Source organism: Symphalangus syndactylus, chromosome 3, assembly GCF_028878055.3.
Source record: "Symphalangus syndactylus isolate Jambi chromosome 3, NHGRI_mSymSyn1-v2.1_pri, whole genome shotgun sequence".
In the NCBI taxonomy this organism is placed as follows: domain Eukaryota; kingdom Metazoa; phylum Chordata; class Mammalia; order Primates; family Hylobatidae; genus Symphalangus; species Symphalangus syndactylus.
In genome coordinates this window covers 19,814,684-19,838,151 of record NC_072425.2, presented here as the reverse complement: position 1 = coordinate 19,838,151, position 23,468 = coordinate 19,814,684, and the positions used below count along the sequence as shown (strand labels likewise).

At 40.5% G+C, this 23,468-nt stretch overlaps 1 protein-coding gene across 8 annotated transcripts in view; it reads right to left on the bottom strand.

Moving 5' to 3' along the window:
- SCAI (suppressor of cancer cell invasion) overlaps positions 1-23,468 on the bottom strand; it is a 195,020-nt gene that overhangs the window by 75,923 nt on the left and 95,629 nt on the right. For all 8 annotated transcript variants that reach the window (XR_010119972.1, XR_010119973.1, XR_008656491.2 and 5 more), the window contains 3 exons: positions 3,239-3,334; positions 1,995-2,081; positions 416-514 (listed from right to left, as the gene is read on the bottom strand). Coding sequence is in view for 3 of the 8 variants with exons in the window: in XM_055271089.2 (XP_055127064.1) it covers positions 416-514; positions 1,995-2,081; positions 3,239-3,334 (282 nt within the window). In the remaining 5 variants the exon portion in view is untranslated. The remainder of the gene's footprint in view (positions 1-415; positions 515-1,994; positions 2,082-3,238; positions 3,335-23,468) is intronic.

Sequence of the window (23,468 nt, the reverse complement as noted above, 5' to 3'; positions counted from 1 at the left end):
AAACAGAAAATTCAAACAGCATTAGCAGACTATCCCCTGGTCCTACATGACAGTTGTCACCAGGCTTTTGAAGAGATATGAATTAAGATTACACAGGCTAAATAAATGTTATTAGCTAAGCCTTGTTTTGGAGTCATTTCTTTTCTATTAAATCTGTGTGGAGCCAATCTCTTGTAAAACAATAACCCAAACTCCTTTGGCATTGTGACATCTGTTACAACATCTTTGATATTTATTGCTTAGGTAACATATACTTCTCTATGCTTTCGAAGGTCTACTACACAGTAGGCACTCAGTAAAGCCTAGTAAATGAGTACAAGTTATAAACAAATGTATGCTTTTCCGCACAATTTCTATGCAGACTAAATACTGAATGTTTTATCCTCATCTTTCTAAAAACATAGCAGATACATACCTGTCCTCTTTATTGACTTGAGAATAATATGATCTCTGTCTGATTGCAGAATAGAAAGAAAAAGCCTCATTCAGATAGCTGGTTTCAGATGTGCGTAAGCTACGAGGAAAAAATATATTTTTAAATATGACAGTGTCAGAGACTCTTCACCACAGTAAATACTTGTTCTATATACTGCTGTATTCCTCTGTGGCACAGGGTGGGGGGTGGGAATGACTGTCCTAAATTTGAACCAGCAAGACATAATCATATCACCCTTACAATGTATAAAAAATAGTAATGAAATTTTTTGAAAAACCTCCTCACTGCATCCAAGCCTTTTCTGATGCCAACCCATATTACACATTATCCTCATTCTTTGAAGGGACTCTCCAAACAGCATTCCATCCAGTGAAATCCTTCTCTCCCAGGACTAGGCCACTTCCACAAATCCATATAGTCCTTTGGCCCATTTCTTTAATTTCTGTCCTCACAGAACTGAGGAATGCACTAATCCATACGCATCTTCAAGGGATGTTAATGAATTATGTTTTACAAGGGACTTTTTAAGAAAATATTTCTACCTGAGAAAACATTTCTAGTTTTACAAGGGATTTTTTAAGAAAATATTCTACCCAAGAAAGTGATTTTAATGGTGGGAATTTGGAGCGGTATGCCAAAATGTAGGAAATGGAAGAAGTTTTATTGCCTTTTCTTTTTTTTTCTCTCTAATTTTTTATTTTTTGAGACAGAGTTTCACTCTTGTTGCCCAGGCTGGAGTGCCAATGGCATGATCTCGGCTCACTGCAACCTCTGCCCCCCAGGTTCAAGCAATTTTCCTGCCTCAGCCTCTTGAGTAGCTGCGATTACAGGCACCTGCCACCACACTTGGCTAATTTGTTTGTCTTTTTAGTAGAGACGGGGTTTCACTAGGCTGGTCTCAAACTCCTGACCTCAGGTGATCCACCCGCCTTGGCCTCCCAAAGTCCTAGGATTACAGGCGTAAGCCACCATGCCCAGCCATTTTATTGCCTTTTAGACTATAAATGGTCCAAGCCTTTTTTATTGTATACCTGATTATCACTTCAGGATGATGAGATTTAGATTCCTAAAAGGACCCTTCTTGTTTTCTGAACTCAGGGATGGGACTATATAGATGTTAGTGCTCTAAGGATATAATAAAAAATATCTTTCAAACATATCCTGCAAGTATGAGTTTTTCAAAGTATCCTTCTGAAAACCATTCATTCATACATACAAGTTATAATATAATGCTACACATTATTAAGAGAAGTGAAGCTGCAAGAACAATAAATCCTTTAGTATTAATCATTTATCTAAAACCAAGATCAAATTTTTAAGTTAGAAATGAGTCTGACCAAATGAAGTGTTTGGGAGGCAAGCGTTTAAAACAAATAGTACTTTGACTATGGAAGGTTATTGCACGACATTGTCTTCATCAGTCTGGTCCAAACTACTAGGGTTTCACTTGTAACTCAAGATTTTCATGCCTAGCAATGAGTATACTATGTATGTATACTTCTGCATGCTGTGTTTTAATCAGACAACACTTTACTCTTTCCATGTGTAATTTACTTACTAATAATGATAGTATAGCTGCCCAATCTTGGAAGCAATTTCTCCTATTTGCCAGCGCTTCAAGCCATACCGATTATCCAAGACTTGTCTGTTTTATATAGGATACAAGAAAATAGAAATGAGTCTATAAATTCCAAAACTAATCAACTCTGTAAATTCAATAGGATAAAATACCATCCAATTCAGCAAAGCTAATGAATTTTTCATTAGATTTCAATGTAGTCATTCCATTAAATTTAAAAAGCATTTATTAAATGTCTATTTATAAGTTGAAATACAAAAAGAAACTACTTTGGCCAATAAACATGTATTTTAGAATGAAACCATAAATCATCCTACCTATGCTCTAGCTGATCTGAACCATTCCACATATAATATTGTCTTTAAAAATCAGACAAGAACATTACTCTTTTTTTTTTTTTTTTTTTTTTTTTTTTGAGAGTGTGGCTCTGTTGCCCAGGCTGGAGTACAGTGGCATGATCTGGGCTCACTGCAACCTCCGCCTCTCGGGTTCAAGCGATTCTGCTGCCTCAGTCTCCTGAGTAGCTGGGATTATAGGTGTGCACCATCATGCCCAACTAATTTTTATATTTTTAGTAGAGACACGGTTTCGCCATGTTAGCCAGGCTGGTCTTGAACTCCTGACCTCAAGTTATCCACCCACCTCAGACTCCTAAAGTGCTGGGATTACAGGCAGGAGCCACTGCACCCAGCCTTATTTTATTATTTATTTTATTTATTTATTTTTTTGAGACAGGGTCTCTCTCTGTTGCCCAAGCTGGAGTGCAGTGATGCAATCTCAGCTCACTGCAAACTCCCCCTTCAGGGTTCAAGCGATTCTCGTGCCACAGCCTCCTGAGTAGCTGGGATTACAGCTGCGCACCACACCTGGCCAATTTTTGTGCATTTTGTAGAGATAGGGTTTAGCCATGCTGCCAAGCCTGGTCTCAAACTCCTGAGCTCAAGCAATCCTCCCACCTTGGCCTCCCAAAGTGCTGGGATTACAGGCATGAGCCACCCTGCCTGGCCATACATTTTAAAATCTTAAATAAATAGGAAAGAAATTTGTTTTCATTTGGGTTATAAAATGAAATATGTTATTTTAAAAGCACCAAGATTTACCTTTGCTTTGTTGGTGAAAAAAAGAAAAAGCACCAAGACAAAAAGCACTGAAGTAGTGAAGATAAAAACTGTGACTAATACAAAACAGGCCTTCACTCTCCTTTAACTATAAAATTCATTTACCGATGCTGCTGCTGGAACTTCCAGAGTTTGGTGTAAACATCAAAAGTTCTTCCAAAATAGGACTGCCACTGCTTCTGTCCATATTGTGGCAAATCTCTGTAATAGTAAATGAGTATATATTAATATTAAACTTCTTACACTATTTGGAAATTAAGTCTTGTGATGGTACAAACCAGACAGATGAAAAATGCTTGCATTCAGGCTTTCTTTTTTAAAAAAGTTACACTTTTTGGAGCAGAAAATTCTGTAACTAGGGTCCAGGACATGCTCTTTTCCTATTCCCCTCCCTACTTCTGACAGGTTGTTCTTAGTGTTCTTTACAGATGCCTCTCCCATGAGGTTTCTGGTACTCTCTTCCCTCTCCCTGGGCGATCTTATTCACACTCACTTACATACTGACAACTTCCAAATGTTTATCTTCAGCTAAGAACTCAGCTGAATGTTTGAAAAACACTGCTTTAGAAAATATACCTAGAAATGGATATGTAGATGGTATTACTGTTCTACACTATTCTATCCTCTCCCTATGAGATAAATATACATCCCTGTCCTTGAACCTGGTGACTTATAGTACAGTCTTTGAGAGGCAAATACTCCCTACCATACAAACATTGGGCCTGGCCATATTAACTTACTTTGGCCAATGAAATATAATTGTAAGTTATTTATATCATATCTTAGGAGAAGATTAAGAGCACTGAGTGTTTCAGCATTTTCAATTTTCCCTCTGACCTAAGACAAAGATAGGGCTGTTCTTCAGCCTGGAACACTGAGTAAGACACATTTAACAGAGCCCCAAAACCACAGACAACTTGTAGCTAGCATGGGAGCTAGAAATACATCTCTACTGTAGGAAGGCACTACAATTTGAGGATTGTTACAGCTGCCTTACTTAGGAAAAGCTAGTCCAGAAACTGGTTAACAGGAGTAGGTTATTGCCATAACAAACATGTAACATATGTGACACCTGCAATTGCGACTGAGTAGCAAGTAACTGTTACCGAAGGCTGGAAACAATGATGACCTATATAATGCAATGGTAACACTGCATTTGCCTGAGAAAACTGAGAAAGCAGATAATACGATTAATGAACTTGTTGATTTATACAAAGAGGTTGGGAAACAGTATGTTGCTAGCCCTGGATGCTATTAGCTACACTTAAAATACTACGAGAAAAAGATGAACTCAGAAAAGAATTAGCTGCAAGCGGAGTTGAAAAGAAAAAGAGAAAATCCACAAATTCAAGAACTTACAAGATTGAAAGATATAACAATTACTAATGCATAACTGTAAAAGATATAATTGAGAAATGCTATCCATAAATGCCTATTAAAATTCAGCCTCATCTTCAAGGGCAAAACTTTTTCATTAAAGTCTGTGAATAGAAGAAGCTGGCCCCAAGTACCTTTTTTCAGTGGGACAAAACAGTTTCGGGAAACGAATTTAAGAATTTGGCTGTCTTATGGATGAAACTGGAAATCATCATTCTCAGTAAACTATCGCAAGGACAAAAAACCAAACACCGCATGTTTTCACTCATAGGTGGGAACTGAACAATGAGAAGTCATGGACACAGGAAGGGAAACATCACACTCCGGGGACTGTTGTGGGGTGGCGGGAGGGGGGAGGGACAGCATTAGGAGATATACCTAATGCTAAATGACGAGTTAATGGGTGCAGCAAAACAACATGGCACATGTATACATATGTAACAAACCTGCATATTGTGCACATGTACCCTAAAACCTAAATAATAAAAAAAAAAAAAAAAAAAAAAGAATTTAACTGTCTTGTAGAAACCTGATAAACTCAAGGTATCTCTAATAAAGTCTAGAAGACAGATGTGTTTCAAAGAATTTAGGGTATGGCTATTGGTACATGCAGCTAACTTGAATCAAATTATAAAGAGTCAACTACATTTCACAAGATTTGTACTATTGAAGTCACTTTTTTTTTTTTTTTTTTTTTGAGACGGAGTCTTGCTCTGCTGCCCAGGCTGGAGTGCAGTGGCACGATCTCGGCTCACTGCAAGCTCCTCCTCCAGGGTTCACACCATTCTCCTGACTCAGCCTCCCGAGTAGCTGGGGCTACAGGCGCCTGCCACTGCGCCCGGCTAATTTTTTGTATTTTTAGTAGAGACAGGTTTTCACCGTGGTCTCAATCTCCTGACCTCGTGATCCGCCTGCCCAGCCTTCCAAAGTGCCGGGATTACAGGGGTAAGCCACCACGCCGGGCTACTTTTTTAAAAAATAAAGGAGGAATAAATTCATTGCATTTAGTAGTAAATGAATAAATCTAGAGATCAATTTGGGGAATTTGTATGTTTCTAATTTTGTCAATAGCATTTATTTCCATTTATGGTACATTGTCATTAAATACATTTATAACTCTTTCCATAAAGGTCCTATATTTCCTGGTTCATATTAATGTAAGGTCTCATATTTTCATTGTTTTTGTGAAAGGTATTTCTATTTTTTAAGTTATATCTTTTAATTTTTTTATGATGGAAAATTTCAAACATATACAAAAGTAGAGAGAACAGTACAATGACCCCTAGGTACCATCAGCAGATTCACAGATTATCAATTTAGAGCCAGTCTCTTCTATTTAGGGTTGCCAGGTAAAATACATGTTTTTGTTTCTGGGCCCCCTACTCCTTTCTCTAAGTTTATCTGTCTACCTTTGTTGTGCTAGTTCAACTCTGTCTCAATCAGTACCCCTATGACCACCACTAGCACTATTTTCAATTAAGAAAAGAAGTACAGGCTGTATTTATATTGATCCCTATAACTAAAATGTCTACAGAAATATTTAAAACAGAGAAAACACTCAAATGTTTAATAGTAAAATGAATATATATATATTTTTTGAGATGGAGTCTCTGTTGCCAGGCTGGAGTGCAGTGGCGCGATCTCGGCTCATTGCAACCTCCACCTCCCGGGTTCAAGTGATTCTCCTGCCTCAGCCTTCTGAGTAGCTGGGACTGCAAGCACACACCACCAGGCCTGGCTAATTTTTGTATTTTTAGTAGAGACGGGGTTTCACCATGTTGGTCAGACTGGTCTCGAACTCCTGACCTCAGGTAATCCACCCACCTTGGCCTCCTAAAGTGCTGGGATTACAGGTGTGAGCCACCATGCCCGGCTTCTGGGTAGCTTTCCTTTTGCACCATCGGGATATCCTGCTATTGGTGTCACCCACCTTGCTGTTAGGCAAGGTATGTTGTGAAGACACTCAATAGAAGGAGAAAACCTGATTACTAATATTATGCTTTTTTTTTTTTTTTTGAGATGGAGTCTCACTCTGTTGCCCAGGCTGGAGTGCAGTGGTGCAATCTCAGCTCACTGCAACCTCTGCCTCCTGGGTTCAAGTGATTCTCCTACCTCAGCCTCCAAAGTAGCTGGGATTACAGGTGTCCATCACCATGCCTGGTTAATTTTTGTATTTTTTTAAGTAGAGAAGGGGTTTCACCATGTTGGCCAGGCTGGTCTTGAACTCCTGACCTCAGGTGATCCACCCACCTTAGCCTCCCAAAGTACTGGGATTACAGGCGTGAGCCACTGCTCCCAGCCTGCTAATATTATTCTGTCAAGTGCTAAGAATTATGAAGGCCATATAAAGTAATGTGAAAAGTGATCTCTTCAATTAATAGAATTATTGGTTGTAATAGAGAGAAAATATGATCACATATGTAGAAAAAACTGCAAATAAGTACTAAATTACATGAAACTGAATAAAAGTAATAAGGAGTTTAGAAAACGGACACATTGGCTACTCAGGAGGCTGAGGTGGAAAGATTGCTTGAGACCAGGGGTTTAAGTTCAGCCTGGGCAACACAGCAATACTCCAAAAAAAAAAATTAGTTAATTAAAATGAAAAATGTTTAAGGTACATATTGGAAGGCTTGAGTAGCCAGGAAATGCTTCATAAAGAGAAAAATTTGGATAGGCAAAAGAGAAAGAAGAGATTAAGAGATTATCAGAGACAGAGATAAATAAAATATATAAGAGAAGCAACAACAATTGTAAGTTAATAACACTTTGTAGCACAAGTAGGAAAACAGCCTGAATTAAATAAATGATGTATTATGGGAACTAGGAGAAAATAAGGTATAACAACAGCAAAAAAAAAAAAAAAAAAAAAAGAAAGAAAATAAGGTACAACAGGTAGGCTGGAGTCAGTTTATACTGTTCAAGAGCATAAAGTCTTTCTATTCTTTTTATGTAGGTTTATTTCCCACATTTAAAAAGTGAGGATAATAACTGCTAATGGGTACAGGGTTCTTTTGGGGATAATGAATGTTCTAAAATTGACTGTAGTGATGGGTGCACATAACCTGTGAGGATACTAAAAACCACTGAGTTGTATATTTCCAAAAGGTAACTTGTAAGATATTTGAATATCCCATTAAAGATGTTCTTTTTAAAAAGAGTAATATAATTAAAAAAGCAATACATGATGGACTGAGCATATAATTTTATCTTCTCTCTCGAGGCTCCATACAGAAATAAAAAGAGAGGGAGGCAATCAGTAGATGAGAGATTTCAAGAAACTTCTGAAAGAACAACATTTGATGAAGAAATATCATTATTATATGAAGAAATATCAATATTATTACTTCCCACCAATCAAAATCCTGGCAGGAAACAGATGACACACAAGTGGGTCACTGGGAAGAGTTTGACAAGGAGGCTACAAAGATGTGAACAGAGTCAAGCGAAACCAACAAGGAACACTTTAAGGACCTGTGGCTAAGTTACTATCCCTTAGGCCTGGTGCAGCACGGGGAGGGGGCAGTTCCCAAAACTTAAGGGAGGGAGCTGGCGAAACACACATCTGTGCTCACTCTACTCCTGCCCTCCAATCTCCTGCTGACCCTTTCCATTGGTGGAGCCCAACCGGAAGACAGAGGGCAAAGATATCAGTTGGAGCAGCCTATAAATGTTAGTCTCCCAGGGTAGGAGAAGAGGCAAAAGGTAAAAAGTAGATCTGGCAGGGCAAACTGAAAATGCCCAGCCTAGTGCCTTCCATATAACACAGTGAAGAAAGCTGGAACCTAGAAAACATGAGAAAGGAACTACATGTGAAAGGACTCGATCCAGAGAGGTTACAAAAGAAAAACAGGGCAGGGTACAGCAGCTCACGTCTGTAGTCCCAGCACTTTGGGAGGCCTAGGCAGGCAGACAGCTTGAGCCCAGGAGTTCAAGACCAGCCTGGACAACATGGCAAAACACAGTCTCTACAAACAAAAATAAAAAATAAAAAATAAATTTGCCAGGCGTAGTGGCACACACCTGTAGTCCCAACTACTCAGGAGGCTGAGATGGGAGGATTCATTGAGCCCGAAGATCAAGTCTGCAGTGAGCTGTGATCATGCCACTGTACTCTAGCATGGGTAACATAGCAAGACCCTGTCTCAAAACAAACCAACCAACCCAAAAAACAAATAGTGTAAAAAAGAGTGATCCATTTGAATGTGAACTTAAGGATGAATTCATTTGAGATATACACTGGAACTACAGAGAAGGAAAGATCATTTCTCAACTCCTGGCTTTGCTATGTATAATATTTACATAGTTATATGTCAAAATGTTGTTTATTATCTGTTTTCAACTTTTAGAATCCATGTATAGATCAAACACAAAATATTTAACTATGATTATAGAATGGTAAGTAAATTTTATGTTCTGTGAAATAAAAACATGAAGTTATAACTGACCAAAACTAAGCATGAGAAAAGAAGAGAGGCTGGGTGTGGTGGCTCAATGCTTGCAATCCCAGCACTTTGGGAGGCTGAGATGGGAGGACTGCTTGAACCCAGGAGTTCAAGACCAGCCAGGGCAACAAAGTGAGATCCCTGTCTCTAGCAAAAATGAAACAATTAGCCAGGTGTGGTGGCCTGCACCTGTGGTCCCAGCTACTCAGAGTCTGAGGCAGGAGAATCGTTAGAGTCCAGGAGGTCGGGGCTGCAGTGAGCTGTGATCATACCTCTGTGCTCCAGCCTGGGCAACACAGTGAGACTCTATCTTAAAAAAAAAAAAGAAAGAAAGAAAAGCAAAACATAGAAAAGATGATGGAACTAGTGGGAATGAAAATTTACCTTACAAAATGGAATCAAAGGGATACCATCAATATGGTGTATGGATGGGTTAAAGGACTGGGTTTTGAAGTCAGACTGGCTTGGTACCACTAATTGTCTACGCAATGTTACACAGAGTAAACTTTATGCCTTAGTTCCTCATTTATAAAATGGAAATAATAATAATAGAGCCTGGACCATAGGTTTGATGACAAGAGTTACTGAGTTAATACAGGTAAGGACCTAAGAACAATATACAGCACCTAGTGAAAACACAAAAAAGTTAGATAATACCATCATCTATGATCAGCATTTAAAAAGCGTGCTGCCGGTAGTTGACAATATGATTAATAAAATGAATAATGCGCCAGGCAAAGTGACTCAAGCCTGCAATCCTAGCACTTTGGGAGGCCAAGGCAGGAGGATCATTTGAGGCCAGGAGTTCGAGACCAGCATGGGCAACAAAGTGAGACCTTGTCTCTACAAAAAAATTTAAAAATTAGCTAACCAGCAGCCCTCAGGGCTGCTCTGCCTACAGAGTAGCCATTCTTTTCTTTCTTTACTTCTCTAATAAACTTGTTTTTACTTTAAAAAGAAATTAGCCAGGGGCATGCTTGTAGTCGCGGCTACTCTGGGGGCTGAGGCGGGATGACGGCTTCAGCCCAGGAGGTTGACAAAAGCCCAGGAGGTTGACGCTGCAATGAGCCATCACCGCACCACTGCACTCCAGCCTGCGCAACAAAGGGAGCCCCTGTCTTAAAAATAAATAAATAAAATAAAACGAATAATGAGAAAACCAAGAATAGTGGTAACGTAAATTCAGAAGGTATGGTGGGGATTAGACAGTATGTGTGGATTACTTGAAAGAGGCCTGGCATAAAGTAAGCACTAATAAATGTTAGTTGCTATTAGTATTCTTACTCCTGCTACTATTTCTATGGGGCAGGGAAAAGAGTAGCTTTTAGGTAAATGAAATCTTTATTGTGGCAGGATATCAAAGGAGAATGTATAAATTAATAAACCAAGAAAGAGTGATAAAAGTGTATTTGAGAAATGAAAGTAAACGCCAGGAAAACTAAAATCAGCAAGAGTCAAAAGTGATTGCCTCTGAAAAATGAGGACTCTAGGTAAGAGGGATGTTTTAGACAATACTACTTCACAGTGTAAGCCCTTTTATATTATTTCGCCTTGTAAAACTCATGTTTTTTTAATTATGAGGTTATATTTTAATTCATTTTTTGAATTGGTAATTTATACACATAGCATAAAATTCAGAGCACAAAAGGTATGTATAGAGTAAGTCTCCTCCACTTCTATTCCAAATAACCTAGGTCTTCATTCTGAGAAAGTCCTCCTTTATTTACTTATAAGCATATAACTGTGCATGTATGCATATAGATATGTTATTTTGAAAAAGAAGTTTTAAATAAATACATTAAGAAAAAATTAGCCGGGCATGATGGCTCATGCCTGTAGTCCCAACACTTGGGGAGGCTAAGGTGGAAAGAGCACTTGAACCCAGAAGTTCAAGACCACACTGGGAAACATGGAGAGACCTTATCTCTTCAAAACATTTTTAAAAAAATTACCCAGGCAGGCCAGGCACAGTGGCTCACGCCTGTAATCCCAGCACTTTGGGAGGCTGAGGCGGGCTGATCACCTGAGGTCAGGAGTTCAAGACCATCCTGGCTAACATGGTGAAACTCTGTCTCAACTAAAAAGACAAAAATTAGCTGGATGTGGTGGCAGGCGCCCATAATCCCAGCTACTTGGGAGGCTGAGGCAGGAGAATCACTTGAAACTGGGAGGCAAAATTTGCAGTGAGCTAAGACCATACCACTGCACTCCAGGCCTGGGCAACAAGAGCAAAACTTTGTCCATTTAAAAAAATATATATATATATATTAGCCAGGCCTGGTAGGACTACATGCCTACGGTCACAGCTCCTTGGGAGGCTGAAGTGAGAGTAGTATCATTTGAGCCAAAGAGGTCAAGACCAGCCTGGGCAATATAGTAAGACTCCATCCCTAAAAAAAAAAAGAAAAGAAAGAAGAAAAAAAAAGTACAAGATGAAAAAGAACAATCCCATGACCTAACCAATTCCATTTAATATTTTAGTGTATTTCTTGCCAGACTGTTTCCTGGTCATATTTGTTTTGTCACCTTAAATAAGGAAATTGTATTTCTGTTTCATTGGCTGTCTAAGACTATTAGTGATCTAACTGCCTAAAGGAAAGGGTTTTATAGAAGAATTTCTTGGCCGGGTGCAGTGGCTCAAGCCTGTAATATCAGCACTTTGGGAGGCCAAGGCAGGCGGATCATTTGAGGTCAGGAGTTTGAGACCAGCCTGACCAACATGGTGAAAACCCGTCTCTACTAAAAATACAAAAAATTAGCTGGGTCTGGTGGCGAGCGCCTGTAATCCCAGCTACCTGGGAGGCTGAGGCAGGAAAATTGCTTGAACCTGGGAGGCGGAGGTTGTGCCATTGCACTCCAGCCTGGGCGATGGGAGTGAAACTCCATCTCAGGAAAAAAAAAAAAAAGAATTACTTGTGCCCATTTTTGGGGCCATCAAAATAAGAAATAACAGGTCAGTGCAGTGGCTCATGCCTGTAATCCCAGCACTTTGAGGGGCCAAGGCGGGCAGATCACTTGAGCCCGGAGTTCAAGACCAGCCTGGGCAACATGGCAAAACCCTGTCTCTACAAAAAAAAATAAACAAATTAGCCAGGCATGGTGGCAAAGGCCTGTAGTGGTAGCTACTCAGGTAGCTGAGGTGGGTGGATCAATTGAGCCCAGGAGGTCAAAGCTGCAGTGAGCCAAGATTGCGCCACCAGTCCAACAAGACTCTACCTCAAAAAAGGAAAAGAAATAATTCAAATGAAACAGTTTCCTTTTAAAGCATCATTGAGAAAGCCACAAAACAAGGCCTATCAGTGTGGCTAGCTCAACCTGCTATGTTTTGTTAAAATGTTTTTCTTGAGATAAACTGGGTGCAGTGCACATCAGTAGTCCATCAAGCCTGTAATACCATGACATCTAATTTATGATTTCCTTTTGAGCTGCTATTTCTTGGCCAGCAGCTGTGTGTCTCCAAATAATTTTTCCCCCAAACCAGCATGTTTTCTGAATATGTCCTCTTGATCTGCTTACCTAGATGTTTTCCAAATGCTGTAAAATGTTTTTTAAAATTTCATCTTTACTTTTTCTATTGAAACTTTTCTGATTTCTCCATCAAAAATATTGGTAATTATTCAGTTGTATCATCTTCATTCTCTTGACTTCATATTTATCATTTTCTCAGGATACTGAGAGATCATCTCCAGTTCTTCCTGAATATCACTAGCTAAATGTTTTGAAGTATCAGTAGGATCAGTCTGCGGTCACATCACACTGAGGCGCAGCATCTTGTCTAAGTATCAGTTCTACTCTATTGTCTTTGATGTGAATTTTAATCCTGAGACTGCATTTTTGCTTTCCTGAACATCTTTCTTGCTTTATTTAAACTTAGCCTGTTATCTCCTTATAGTTCTATGCTCTTTCACAGAAGCCATGATTTGTGGCATTTTATTACAGAAGACAATCTTCTGAAAGTTTTTTATACACGGCCAATTGATCTTTACTCATTGGTTTCATAGCTCTCAGTATGTATACTGTGACAGTGACAATATTTCTTCCCTCTCTTACATTCTGCTTAATTTTTAGAAGTAGCAATCTGGGGCCGGGCGCCGTGGCTCATGCCTGTAATCCCAGCACTTTGGGAGGCCAAGGTGGGTGGTTCATGAGGTCAAGAGAGCAGATCATTCTGGCCAACATGGTGAAACTCTGTGTCTATTAAAAATACAAAAAAAATAGCTAGGCGTGGTGGCACGTGTCTGCAGTCCCAGCTACTCGGGAGGCTGAGGCTGGAGAATTGCTTGAACCTGGGAGGTGGAGGTTGCAGTGAACCGAGATCACACCACTGCACTCCAGCCTGGCAACAGAGCGAGACTCCCTCTCAAAAAAAAAAAAAAGAAAAAGATAGCAATCTGGGTATCTCATAAAGCAGTAAAAAAACGCAGAAGGGCAGGTGCTGATTTCACCACTGGAGACTTTTATCGATTAACTTTTGCTGCATAACAAGCCACTTCCAAACTCAGAAGCTTAAAACGAAAACCATGTAGTCGCTAATCATTTTGTGGGTAGGCAATTAGATCTGAGTTCAGTTGGACACTTCTGCCAGTCTCAGTCAGATCTCACTCAGGCAGCTCAGACAGCTAGTGGTCTGTGGCCTCTCTCAAATGTCCAGGACCAGCTTGGGTTTATTTATATGGGGCCTGGTTACAAGGTTTTAAGAGTTGCAGAAGAGAAGACAAGCTCTAATGTGCATTTTTCAAGTATTTAGATTATGTTTGCAACTGTCCCACTGGCCAAAGCAAAACTATTAGCCCAACCCAGAGGCAGTATGGCAGGGAACTAGTAATAAGTATGGATTCAGGGAAGGGAATCATTTTACAAACAATCTATCACAGAGACCTTATGTTTCTTTCCTTTTCAATTATGAAAATAATAAAAGTCTCTTAGAAAGCAAAAATACTATAAAGTATATATAGGAAAAAGTAAAAACAATGCTCTTTTGCTTCTCCTTTCAACTTTATTCCCCACAAACAACCACCAATAAGAATGATTTTGGCAGGGCACTGTGGCTCACACCTATAATCCCAGCACTTTGGGAGGCTGAGGTGGGAGGATTACTTGAGTCCAGGAGTTCGAGACCAACCTGGGCAACATAGGGAGAGCCTGTCTCTATAAGAAAATACAGTAAATTAGCCAAGTGTGGTGGCCGGTGCCTGTGGTCCCAGCTACTTGGGTAGCTGAGGTGGGAGGATTGCTTGAATCCCGGAGGTCAAGGCTGCAGTAAGCCATAATCGTGCCACTGCACTCCAGCCTGGCTGAGTGAGAGTGAGACTCTGTCTCAAGAAACAAACAAAAAAGAATGATTTCTTTCTCTGTGCACATTTAAGTATATACATGAGATTTTCCATTATTTTGCACCAATGGGATAAAACTACATATAAGGTCCTGCTACATGTCTATTTAAGAATACATCAGGTTTCTTTAATACATAGAGAATTATATCAATATTTACTGTGTACAAAGTATTATATAATGAACCAACTTATTTAATCAATATCTTCCTGATGAACATTTATATTCTTTCTAGTTTTTCCCTGTTTTGTTTGTTTATTTATTTATTTATTTATTTAGAGACAGAGTCTCACTCTGTTGCCCAGGCTGGAGTGCAGTGGCACAATCTTGGCTCACTGCAACCTCTGCCTCCTGGGTTCAAGCAATTCTCCTGCCTCAGCCTCCTGAGTAGACGGGATTACAGGTGCACACCACCATGTCCAATTAATTTTTTTTTTTTGTATTTTTAATAGAGAGGGGTTTCACCATATTGGCCAGGCTGGTCTTGAACTACTGACCTCAAGTGATCTGTCGTCTTCGCATCTCAAAGTGCTGGGATTACAGGTGTGAGCCACCGCACCCAGCCTCCCCATTTTAAAAATGCTGTAATAAATATCTTCATACTAATAAATTTGAATAGCTACACAATATGAAAGGTCAATTTCTGTAGGTGGAAGTGAAGAGTGAAAAAAGATCTGCATTTTTGTACCAGATGTTAAGTTAATGGATAAAAAAGCAAAATGTTTTCCTACCTGAAATTTTCAGGCACAATAGCAAGAATTAGCAAGTTTAAAACTGCATGTTAAAAATCCATTTCCATTTTCCTTATAAGCTGAAATTCATTTCAGATTACAGAAATAGGTTAACTGTAGATATTAGTTTCCCACATTTATTGTGTTTTCATCTTTTTTATGTCTCCATGGATCTCTAATGAGAGGTTACATTAGGAAGACCTAATCAGGTATTTTTAAATGTAAGTTGCTGCTAGAAACTTTAAGACTCTTATGAAGCTGCTGCTGTTAGGAAGATTGTATTATTATGTACAAGCATTTGTCAGCAACACCAACTTTGTGACAACTGACAATTATTGTGTTTCATTAAGGATACTATCAAGTCTTTAGGCAATTTTTCAAGTAAGCATTTGCCTGCAAGTTTCTTTGAGTTTCCAAAATTGATAAAATTAATAAATCTCAGTAATACATCCTGTTAAGGGAGAAAACAGAACTAGAAGCCAGTGTTTTATTTCAGGTGTCAAGTAAAAAGGGTTATAAAGGAAGGGGACGTTGTATGCAGGCTAAAAGTACATATAAAGTGATCTAAAATGCTATACTAGGGCTCCTAACAGTAAGCTGTAATATATAAATATTTTCCTATTTATAGCTATGAACAATGTTGGCTAACTTCTATACTATTTTCCTCAAAAGAATTTAGAATATCTACTATTCCAGTCTAAATCAGTTATAAAGACACCAGTTTCTTTTTCAAAATAGGGTTTAAATTTAAATTTTCCCCTAGGAAAACTCCTATGATCATCCTTTTTCTAATGAGCCATATCACAGAAGTTAATATACGAACCACTATATGATCAGCATCTAAAATTAACTAAGGTACTCTATAAAGAGTTTCAAAAAAAACTCCTCTACTACTCAGAGCTTGACTCTGATTTTAAACTCTGAATATATCATTTGGTCATTATTACTGTCAGCAAAGACAGGAAATTAATGGTCCATAGAATTAAATTAAATAGGGCTCTGAATTACCCCATAATTTAAATGACCTTATATTTCACATTTTGCAAAGGCACCTATGTTATAAATTAGCTAATCATATTCTTTTTTCCAAGATTTTGGAGGAAAGTAAAAGTATGACACTAATCTCTATTGAAATCCTCAGTTCTATCAGTAGAACTCAGGAGACTATGGTAGGAAGAAATGCAGTGCGAATAATTAAACCTGATTATCAGGGATGTTTCCAATGTAACGCTGAGATCGCAAAACTCAGGAAATCTCTGTAAATTTCCTGTAAATCCCCCATCTTTACTAAACTGAATTAGCTAAGATCATTGATCCCTACGTACACCTAAAATCCAAGTCCAAGGGGCATCTTTCAGTCCTTCTTTATCAGTCCTCTCTATGGCACTACACTGTTCACCACTTTCTCACCAACTTGTAACACTTTTTTCTGTCCTTACAATCTCTTCCACTAACTTCTCTTTCCTTAGTCCAGTCCCTAAGTGCATGGCTTCCACCAGAGTATGTGTATGTATGTATGTATGTATGTATATACACACACACACACACACACACACATATACAAAGAGAAACATACATACAGGAAGTTACTTAGGAATCATAGCCAGTAAGCTGTAGAGCTATGGTTCAAATTCAAACCTTCTACCTCCTAATCCAATGCTCTTTTCTACCATATGGAATAACCATCTAGATTTTGTATGCAAGTAAAGTTCTTAGTTCTTTTCTGGGACCACATTCTGCTCCCTGGCTTTTTTTTTTTTTTTTCCCAGACAGAGTCTCACTTCACCTAGGCTGGGGTGCAGTGGCATGATCTTGGCTCACTGCAATCTCCGCCTCCCAGGATCAAGCAATTCTCATGCCTCAGCTTCCTGAGTAGCTGGGATTACGGGCATTTGCCACCACGCCCAGCTAATTGCTTTGTATTTTTAGTAGAGATGAGGTTTCGCCACGTTGGTCAGGCTGGTCTTGAACTCCTGACGTCAAGTGATCCACCTACCTTGGTTTCCCAAAGTGCTGGGATTACAGGCGTGAGCCACTGTGCCTGGCCTGCTCCCTGGCTCTTAGGATGCTGCTGACCTCCAACAAAGCTGTGGTCAAAGGCAAAGGAATAAGCCAACTTCTCTGAATCAGGTTTTCAGTCAAAGAGCACACTGCCCCACTCACACATTCTTGTTTAAACAGAGAGGACTATATTACTGGGACATCTTTGTTCCAATCCATGTTTCTGTGTTCATGTGTATACGAGACCAAACTGCATTTGAGACTTGCAAAGCCCAATTGAGCATTTCCTTGTTTAGCATCAGTATCTGCTTTTACCCATTGGTAGACCCAGTGGTTTTTTTTTGTTGTTTGTTTTTAAAGACAAGGTCTCACTCTATTCCTCCAGGCTGGTGTGCAATGACATGATCATAGCTCACTGCAGCCTCAAACTCCTGGGTTCAAGCAATTCTCCTGCCTCAGCCTCCTGAGTAGCTGGGACTACAGGTGCATAGCACCACACTCAGCTAACATTTTTGTTTGAGACAGCGTCTCACTCTGTTATCCAAGCTGGAGTACGGTGGTGCGATCTCCACTCACTGCAACCTCTCCCTCCCAGGTTCAAGTGATTCTCACGCCTTAGCCTCTCAAGTAGCCGGGATTATGATGGTGGTGGCAGCCCATCTGGAGCAGCTGCTTCAGGGATGCCGACTGCAGTGGGGAAGTTGTGGCCAGTGCTGCATGCTCCGCAGAATGGGTGGAGGCCAGGAACAGGTGGAAGCCAGGCCACCTACTGAGTTGGAGGGGTGGGAGCCCAGCGCTCCTGGGTACAGCTGCAGCTACCCAGCTGCAGCTTTGGACCCATGCTTCCCTGCGTTCTCAGGGTCTTAAGCAGCTCGCTACCCCCACATGCTTGAAAGTACCTGATCCTGCTCCCTGGCCTCTCCCAGCTCCTGGCACCCACTCTGGGATGGAGCAAAGTTGTGGCCAAGCCTGGGAGCTGTCACAACTGACTGGGTGTGCTCATGACGGCACTGACACACAAGCCCCCTGCTGCCTCGGCCCCCTCCAGACTTTGGGTACTGACGAGCATGGGAGGGGGGCCTGGGGGGATGAGGCTGCCAGTTCTGGTTGAAGTCCATGGCCCAGAGTGAGAACTCAGGGTGCTTTTTCCAGGCCCATCCATGGCCTCCCATGGGCCAATCAGCACACACTTCCACCATTCTGAGCACAAAATAACCCCAGACAGCCAGACTCATACCCTCTCTGGGATGACATGCCTACAGAAAGGAGCTACCCACTCGTTTCTGCTGAGAGCTGGACACTTGCTGGGATGATCTACCTGCAGGAAGGAGCAACCTACTACAGGTCTCCTCTCTGCTAAGAGCTGGACACTTGCCTGGACAACCTGCTTGCAGAAAGGAGCTACTTACTAGGGGTCTCCTGAGAGCTCTTCTGTCACTCAGTGAAGCTCCTCTCCACCTTGTTCACCCTCCAGGTGGCCACACACCTCATTCTTCCTGGGCGCAGGACAAGAAATCAGGACCTGGCAAATTCTGGGACTCAAAAAATGGTAACACAAACAGGGCTGAAATATGCCCCCTTGCTCGCCACGTTGTGGGCAATGAGAAGGAAAGAGCTCAGGCCCTTTGGGAGTCCAGACCTATGGGCTCCCTGAGCCAGGGATGTGACATCCTCTTTGGGGCTCTGCGGTTCCTGGAGTCTCCAAGCTTCTGGGCACCACCACGTTCCCCTCGTCCAGATGTGAGTGCCTGCAGTGGAAGCTGCCTGAGGTATATCTAATCCAGCTGCAGCTTTGCATGGCGCCAGTGCCTGGAGATGCCTGCCCCACCACGGCAGCTAGCTTGCTTGGCTGTGCGCAGTGGCCAGACCCCATGTCCACTCACTAACACACCCCTCGCTGCTCCATACCTGGCCTACCCTTGGCAGGTGGGGGATCTGGGCCAGTAGCATGAGCCAAGCACAACCTGCCAGGCTGAGTAGGGGGAACAAGCCCAGTGAGCCCAAGCAAAACTCAGGCAAAGGTGCCACTAGCCACAGAGGTTTCTGGCTGGAAAAATAACACCCTAAGGATCCTGTGACATTTTTAGGCATGCACCACCATGCCTGGCTAATTTTCATTTTCCGGCTAATTTTTGTGTTTTTAGTAGAGATGGGGTTTCACCATGTTGGCCAGGATGATCTCAAACTCCTGGCCTCAAGTGATCTGCCTACCTCAGCCTCCCAAAGTGCTGGGATTATAGGCATGAGCCACCGCACCTGGCCAGCTAATTTTTACAATTTTCTATACAGATGAGGTCTCGCTGTGTTGCTCAGGCTGGTCTTGAACTCCTGGCTTCAAGCAATCCTCTCGCCTCAACCTCGAGCAGCTGGACTACAGGCATGCACTACCACACGCAGCTATATTTTTTATTTTGTAGACGGGGTCTCACTTTGTTGCCCAGGCTGGTCTTAAATTCCTGAGCTCAGGCAATCCTCTGGCCTTGGCCTCCCAAAGTGCTGGAATTACAGGCATGAGTCGCTGTGCCTGGCCTGCCTCTATTCTTAGAGTCAAACATTCGTCTGTGTTTGGAATCCTTGCTCCTAAATTGAGGAAAAACTTCTCGGAAGTAGCACTTCTCAAATTATAATCTATCACATTAACATAGGCTATGACTTTATCTGGCAAAGCTTTGTTTTTCTCATCTGTAGACCCAAGATAATAGACACTAATGATATTGTTTTGAGGATTTAATGAATTCTTCAGGGTTCTTAACATAGCTTTTTAATTTTCTCTCTATACTCCTCCTGAAGAATCTTAAAAACTAACCACTATTGAATGTGGTTAAAAGTGAACACTTTTACACTGCTGGTGGGAATGTAAACTAGTACAACCACTATGGAAAACAGTGTGGAGATTCCTTAAATGACTAAAAGTAAAACTACCATTTGATCCAGCAATCCCACTACTGGGTATCTACCCAGAGGAAAAGAAGTCATTTATACAAAAAAGATATGCACACATGGTTATAATGGCACAATTTGCAATTGCAAAGATATGGAACCAGCCCAAGTGCCCATCAATCAACAAGTGGATAAAGAAATTGTGATATATATACACATCTATATATATATACACACACACACACACACACACACACATATATATATATATACACACACACACATATATGAGATAGGCCATAAAAGGAATGAAATAATGGCATTTTCAGCAACCTGGAAGGAATTGGAGACCATTATTCTAAGTAACTCACGAATGGAAAACCAAACATCACGTGTTCTCAGTCATAGGTGGAAGCTAAGCTATGAGGATACAAAGACATAAGAATGACACATGGACTTTGGGGACTCTCGAGAAAGGGTAGGAGGGGCGTGAGGAATAAGACTACACATTGGGTACAGTATATACTGCTTGGGTGATGGGTGCATCAAAATCTCACAAATCACCACTAAAGAACTTATTCATGTAACCAAACACACCTGTTCCCCAAAAACCTACTGAAATTTAAAAAAAAAAAAAGAACTAACTACAACTACCTCTCCCCTAACCAATTCCCGATCCAGCTTCTACCAGCAACTTTAAAGGGGAAGATGCTCTATGTTTCTAGTAAGACCTGACAAGATCTTAGAGGGAGCTAACATATAAGACCAGGTTATACTGACTTTGATAGAATATATTATATTATGATAGAATATATTCATCTATTTTATTAATATTTTAGTATAGCATTTAAATAGCTAATTTTCTAGATTCTGGGGAAATGGTGACAGCATAGTATTCAATCTATTCAGATACCTTCCCAACACAGGCAGAAAAAACAGATAATAAAGCAAAACCCACTGATAACATTTCAAGAAAACCAAGGGTTATGGGCCGAATTGTTATTCCCAAAACTCGTACACTGAAGTTCTAACTCCCAGTATCTCAGAATTTCACTGTATCTGGAGATAGGGCCTTTAAAGAGGCAATTAAAAAGAAGTCTTTAGGAAAGGTTTTAATACAATATAAGTTGCCTCCTTAGAAGAAGACATTAGGACATACAAAGAGGCACCAGGGCATAAATGCATGCAAAGATGACCATGTGAGAGCACAGGAAGGAGGCATCCATCTGCAATCCAAGGAGAGAGGGCTCAGAAGAAACTGAATCTGCTGACACCTTGATCTTGGACTTCCAGCCTCCAGAACTGTGAGAAAATGCATTTCTGCCGTTTAAGCTACTCAGTCTATGGCACCTTGTTATGGCAGCCATAGCAAACTAATACAGTAATATGGTAACCATCAAATCCCAGGTAGTTGGAGACAAATTACCAACAGCCAAAAGACCTGCAAGCTATTAGCATCTATGCTGGAGGAGACAAAGAAAGCAAAACTGGGAACATCTCATGGACCAGTGAAGAAGACAACCCCAAAATAGCCAATATGGATTCACCAGAAAGCACAGTGGGCCATTATGAGAACAGAAACTAAAACTGGGAGGAATTTTGCCTGAGCAAACAGCCACACATGGCTACTAAGTACTTGAATGTAGTTAATCTTAACTGAAATGTATGTAAGTGTAAAATACTCACTGTGTTTCAAAGACTTAGTATAAAAAACAATGTAAAATATCTCACCACTAATTTTTCTCTATCGATTTATGATGAAGTAGAATATTTTTGATTTATTGGATCAAATATTAAAATTAATTTCACTTGTTTCTTTTTAGTTTTTAATGTGGCTAGAAAATTTAAAATAACATTTGTGGCTTATATTAAATTTCTATCAGTCAATGATTTTCTTTTTTTTTTTTTTTTTTTTTTTGAGATGGAATTTCACTCTGGTTGCCCAGGCTGGAATGCAATGGCGTGATCTCGGCTCACTGCAACCTCCGCTGCCCAGGTTCAAGCAATTCTCCTGCCTCAGACTCCCAAGTAGCTGGGATTACAGGTGTGTGCCACCATGCCCAGGTAATTTTGTATTTTTAGTAAAGATGGGGTTTCACCATGTTGGTCAGGCTGGTCTCGAACTCCCAACCTCAAGTGATCTGCCCACCTCAGCCTCCCAAAGTGCTGGGATTACAGACAAGAGCCACTATGCCCAGCCTAGTCAATCAATGATTTTCGAGAGCATGTGATCAAGATACCTACTGTACTCTGGTGGCAGTCTACCTCAAAGGCAAGTCCAATTCTTTTGGTGGTAAGCCATATAAAATGACAGCCTATATCACAAGTGTGTACAGACAGTTTAGGGTATAATCTCTAAAATAACATGGTTATTTATTTCAATAACAATAACCTTGCCATTACCAGTTTGCAGAACTAGCCTCTAAGAGAATATTAATTTTCTGAAGAAGGAGAAGGAGAAGAGGGAGGAAAGAAGAAAAGAGAAGAAGAAGAAGAAAAGGGAAGGAGAGGGGAAGAAGGGGTCAATGGAACAAACCGTTAATTTCTCAGTTGTCCTCTTTAGGAAAAAGGGAATCCTAAGAACAGGCTTCTAAAGGAAGCATTATAGAAACTTTCTTTCTTAAGTTGAATACTGGGAGATCTGATCTGATCGGATCTTGTCTTAGGAGATGGAGTTTCGCTCTTGTTGCCCAGGCTGGAGGCAATGGCACGATCTCGACTCACCACAACATCCGCCTCCCGGGTTCAAGCGATTCTCCTTCCTCAGCCTCCCAAGTAGCTGGGATTACAGGCATGTGACACCACGCCCGGCTAATTTTTAGTAGAGATGGGGTTTCTCCATGTTGGTCAGGCTGGTCTCGAACTCCTGACCTCATGTGATCTGCCTGCCTCAGCCTCCCAAAGTGCTGGGATGACAGGCGTGAGCCACCGCACCTGGCCGGGAGCATATTTAATACAAATAATTTCTGTAATTATTTTCATTTAAGACTAGTACACTTCACTTTGGGGCACCTCCCAATTAAAAATACACATATACACACACATTCACACTATATATACTATTATATGTACTACAATAATAATATTATATATACTATCAGTGGCCTCCAAGCCTTCTTTGGCTTTGTGTATTTGCACCTCTGGAGTCAAATAATTAGCGACTTGGAGGCCTCTGCCTTTGCAAAACACTGCAAGTTAGGGATATCACTGATAGACACAGCTGTGTTTCTCAAATACATGTCTCGAGATGCTGCCTTATATAATCCCACTAAGTATTCCATTCTGCTTCGACAGTCTTAGTCACCATGGCAACCAGAACCCTGCAAGCACTTGGGCTTTTGATCATTTTCTGACAGTATTCAAAGCTTTTTCTAACATTATTCTCACTTCATTACTATTGCAACTACATGCAAGAGCCATTATATGCGAAACATTCATTTTATCCAATTCTTATTTTTTTGGATTATGTTTTCTTACACAGTGAGTGGAAAGAAGAGATAAACTATTATGCACATACTATAATAAGGTATTTTCAGCTGAGAAAAATACTTCATTAAGATATTCACAGCT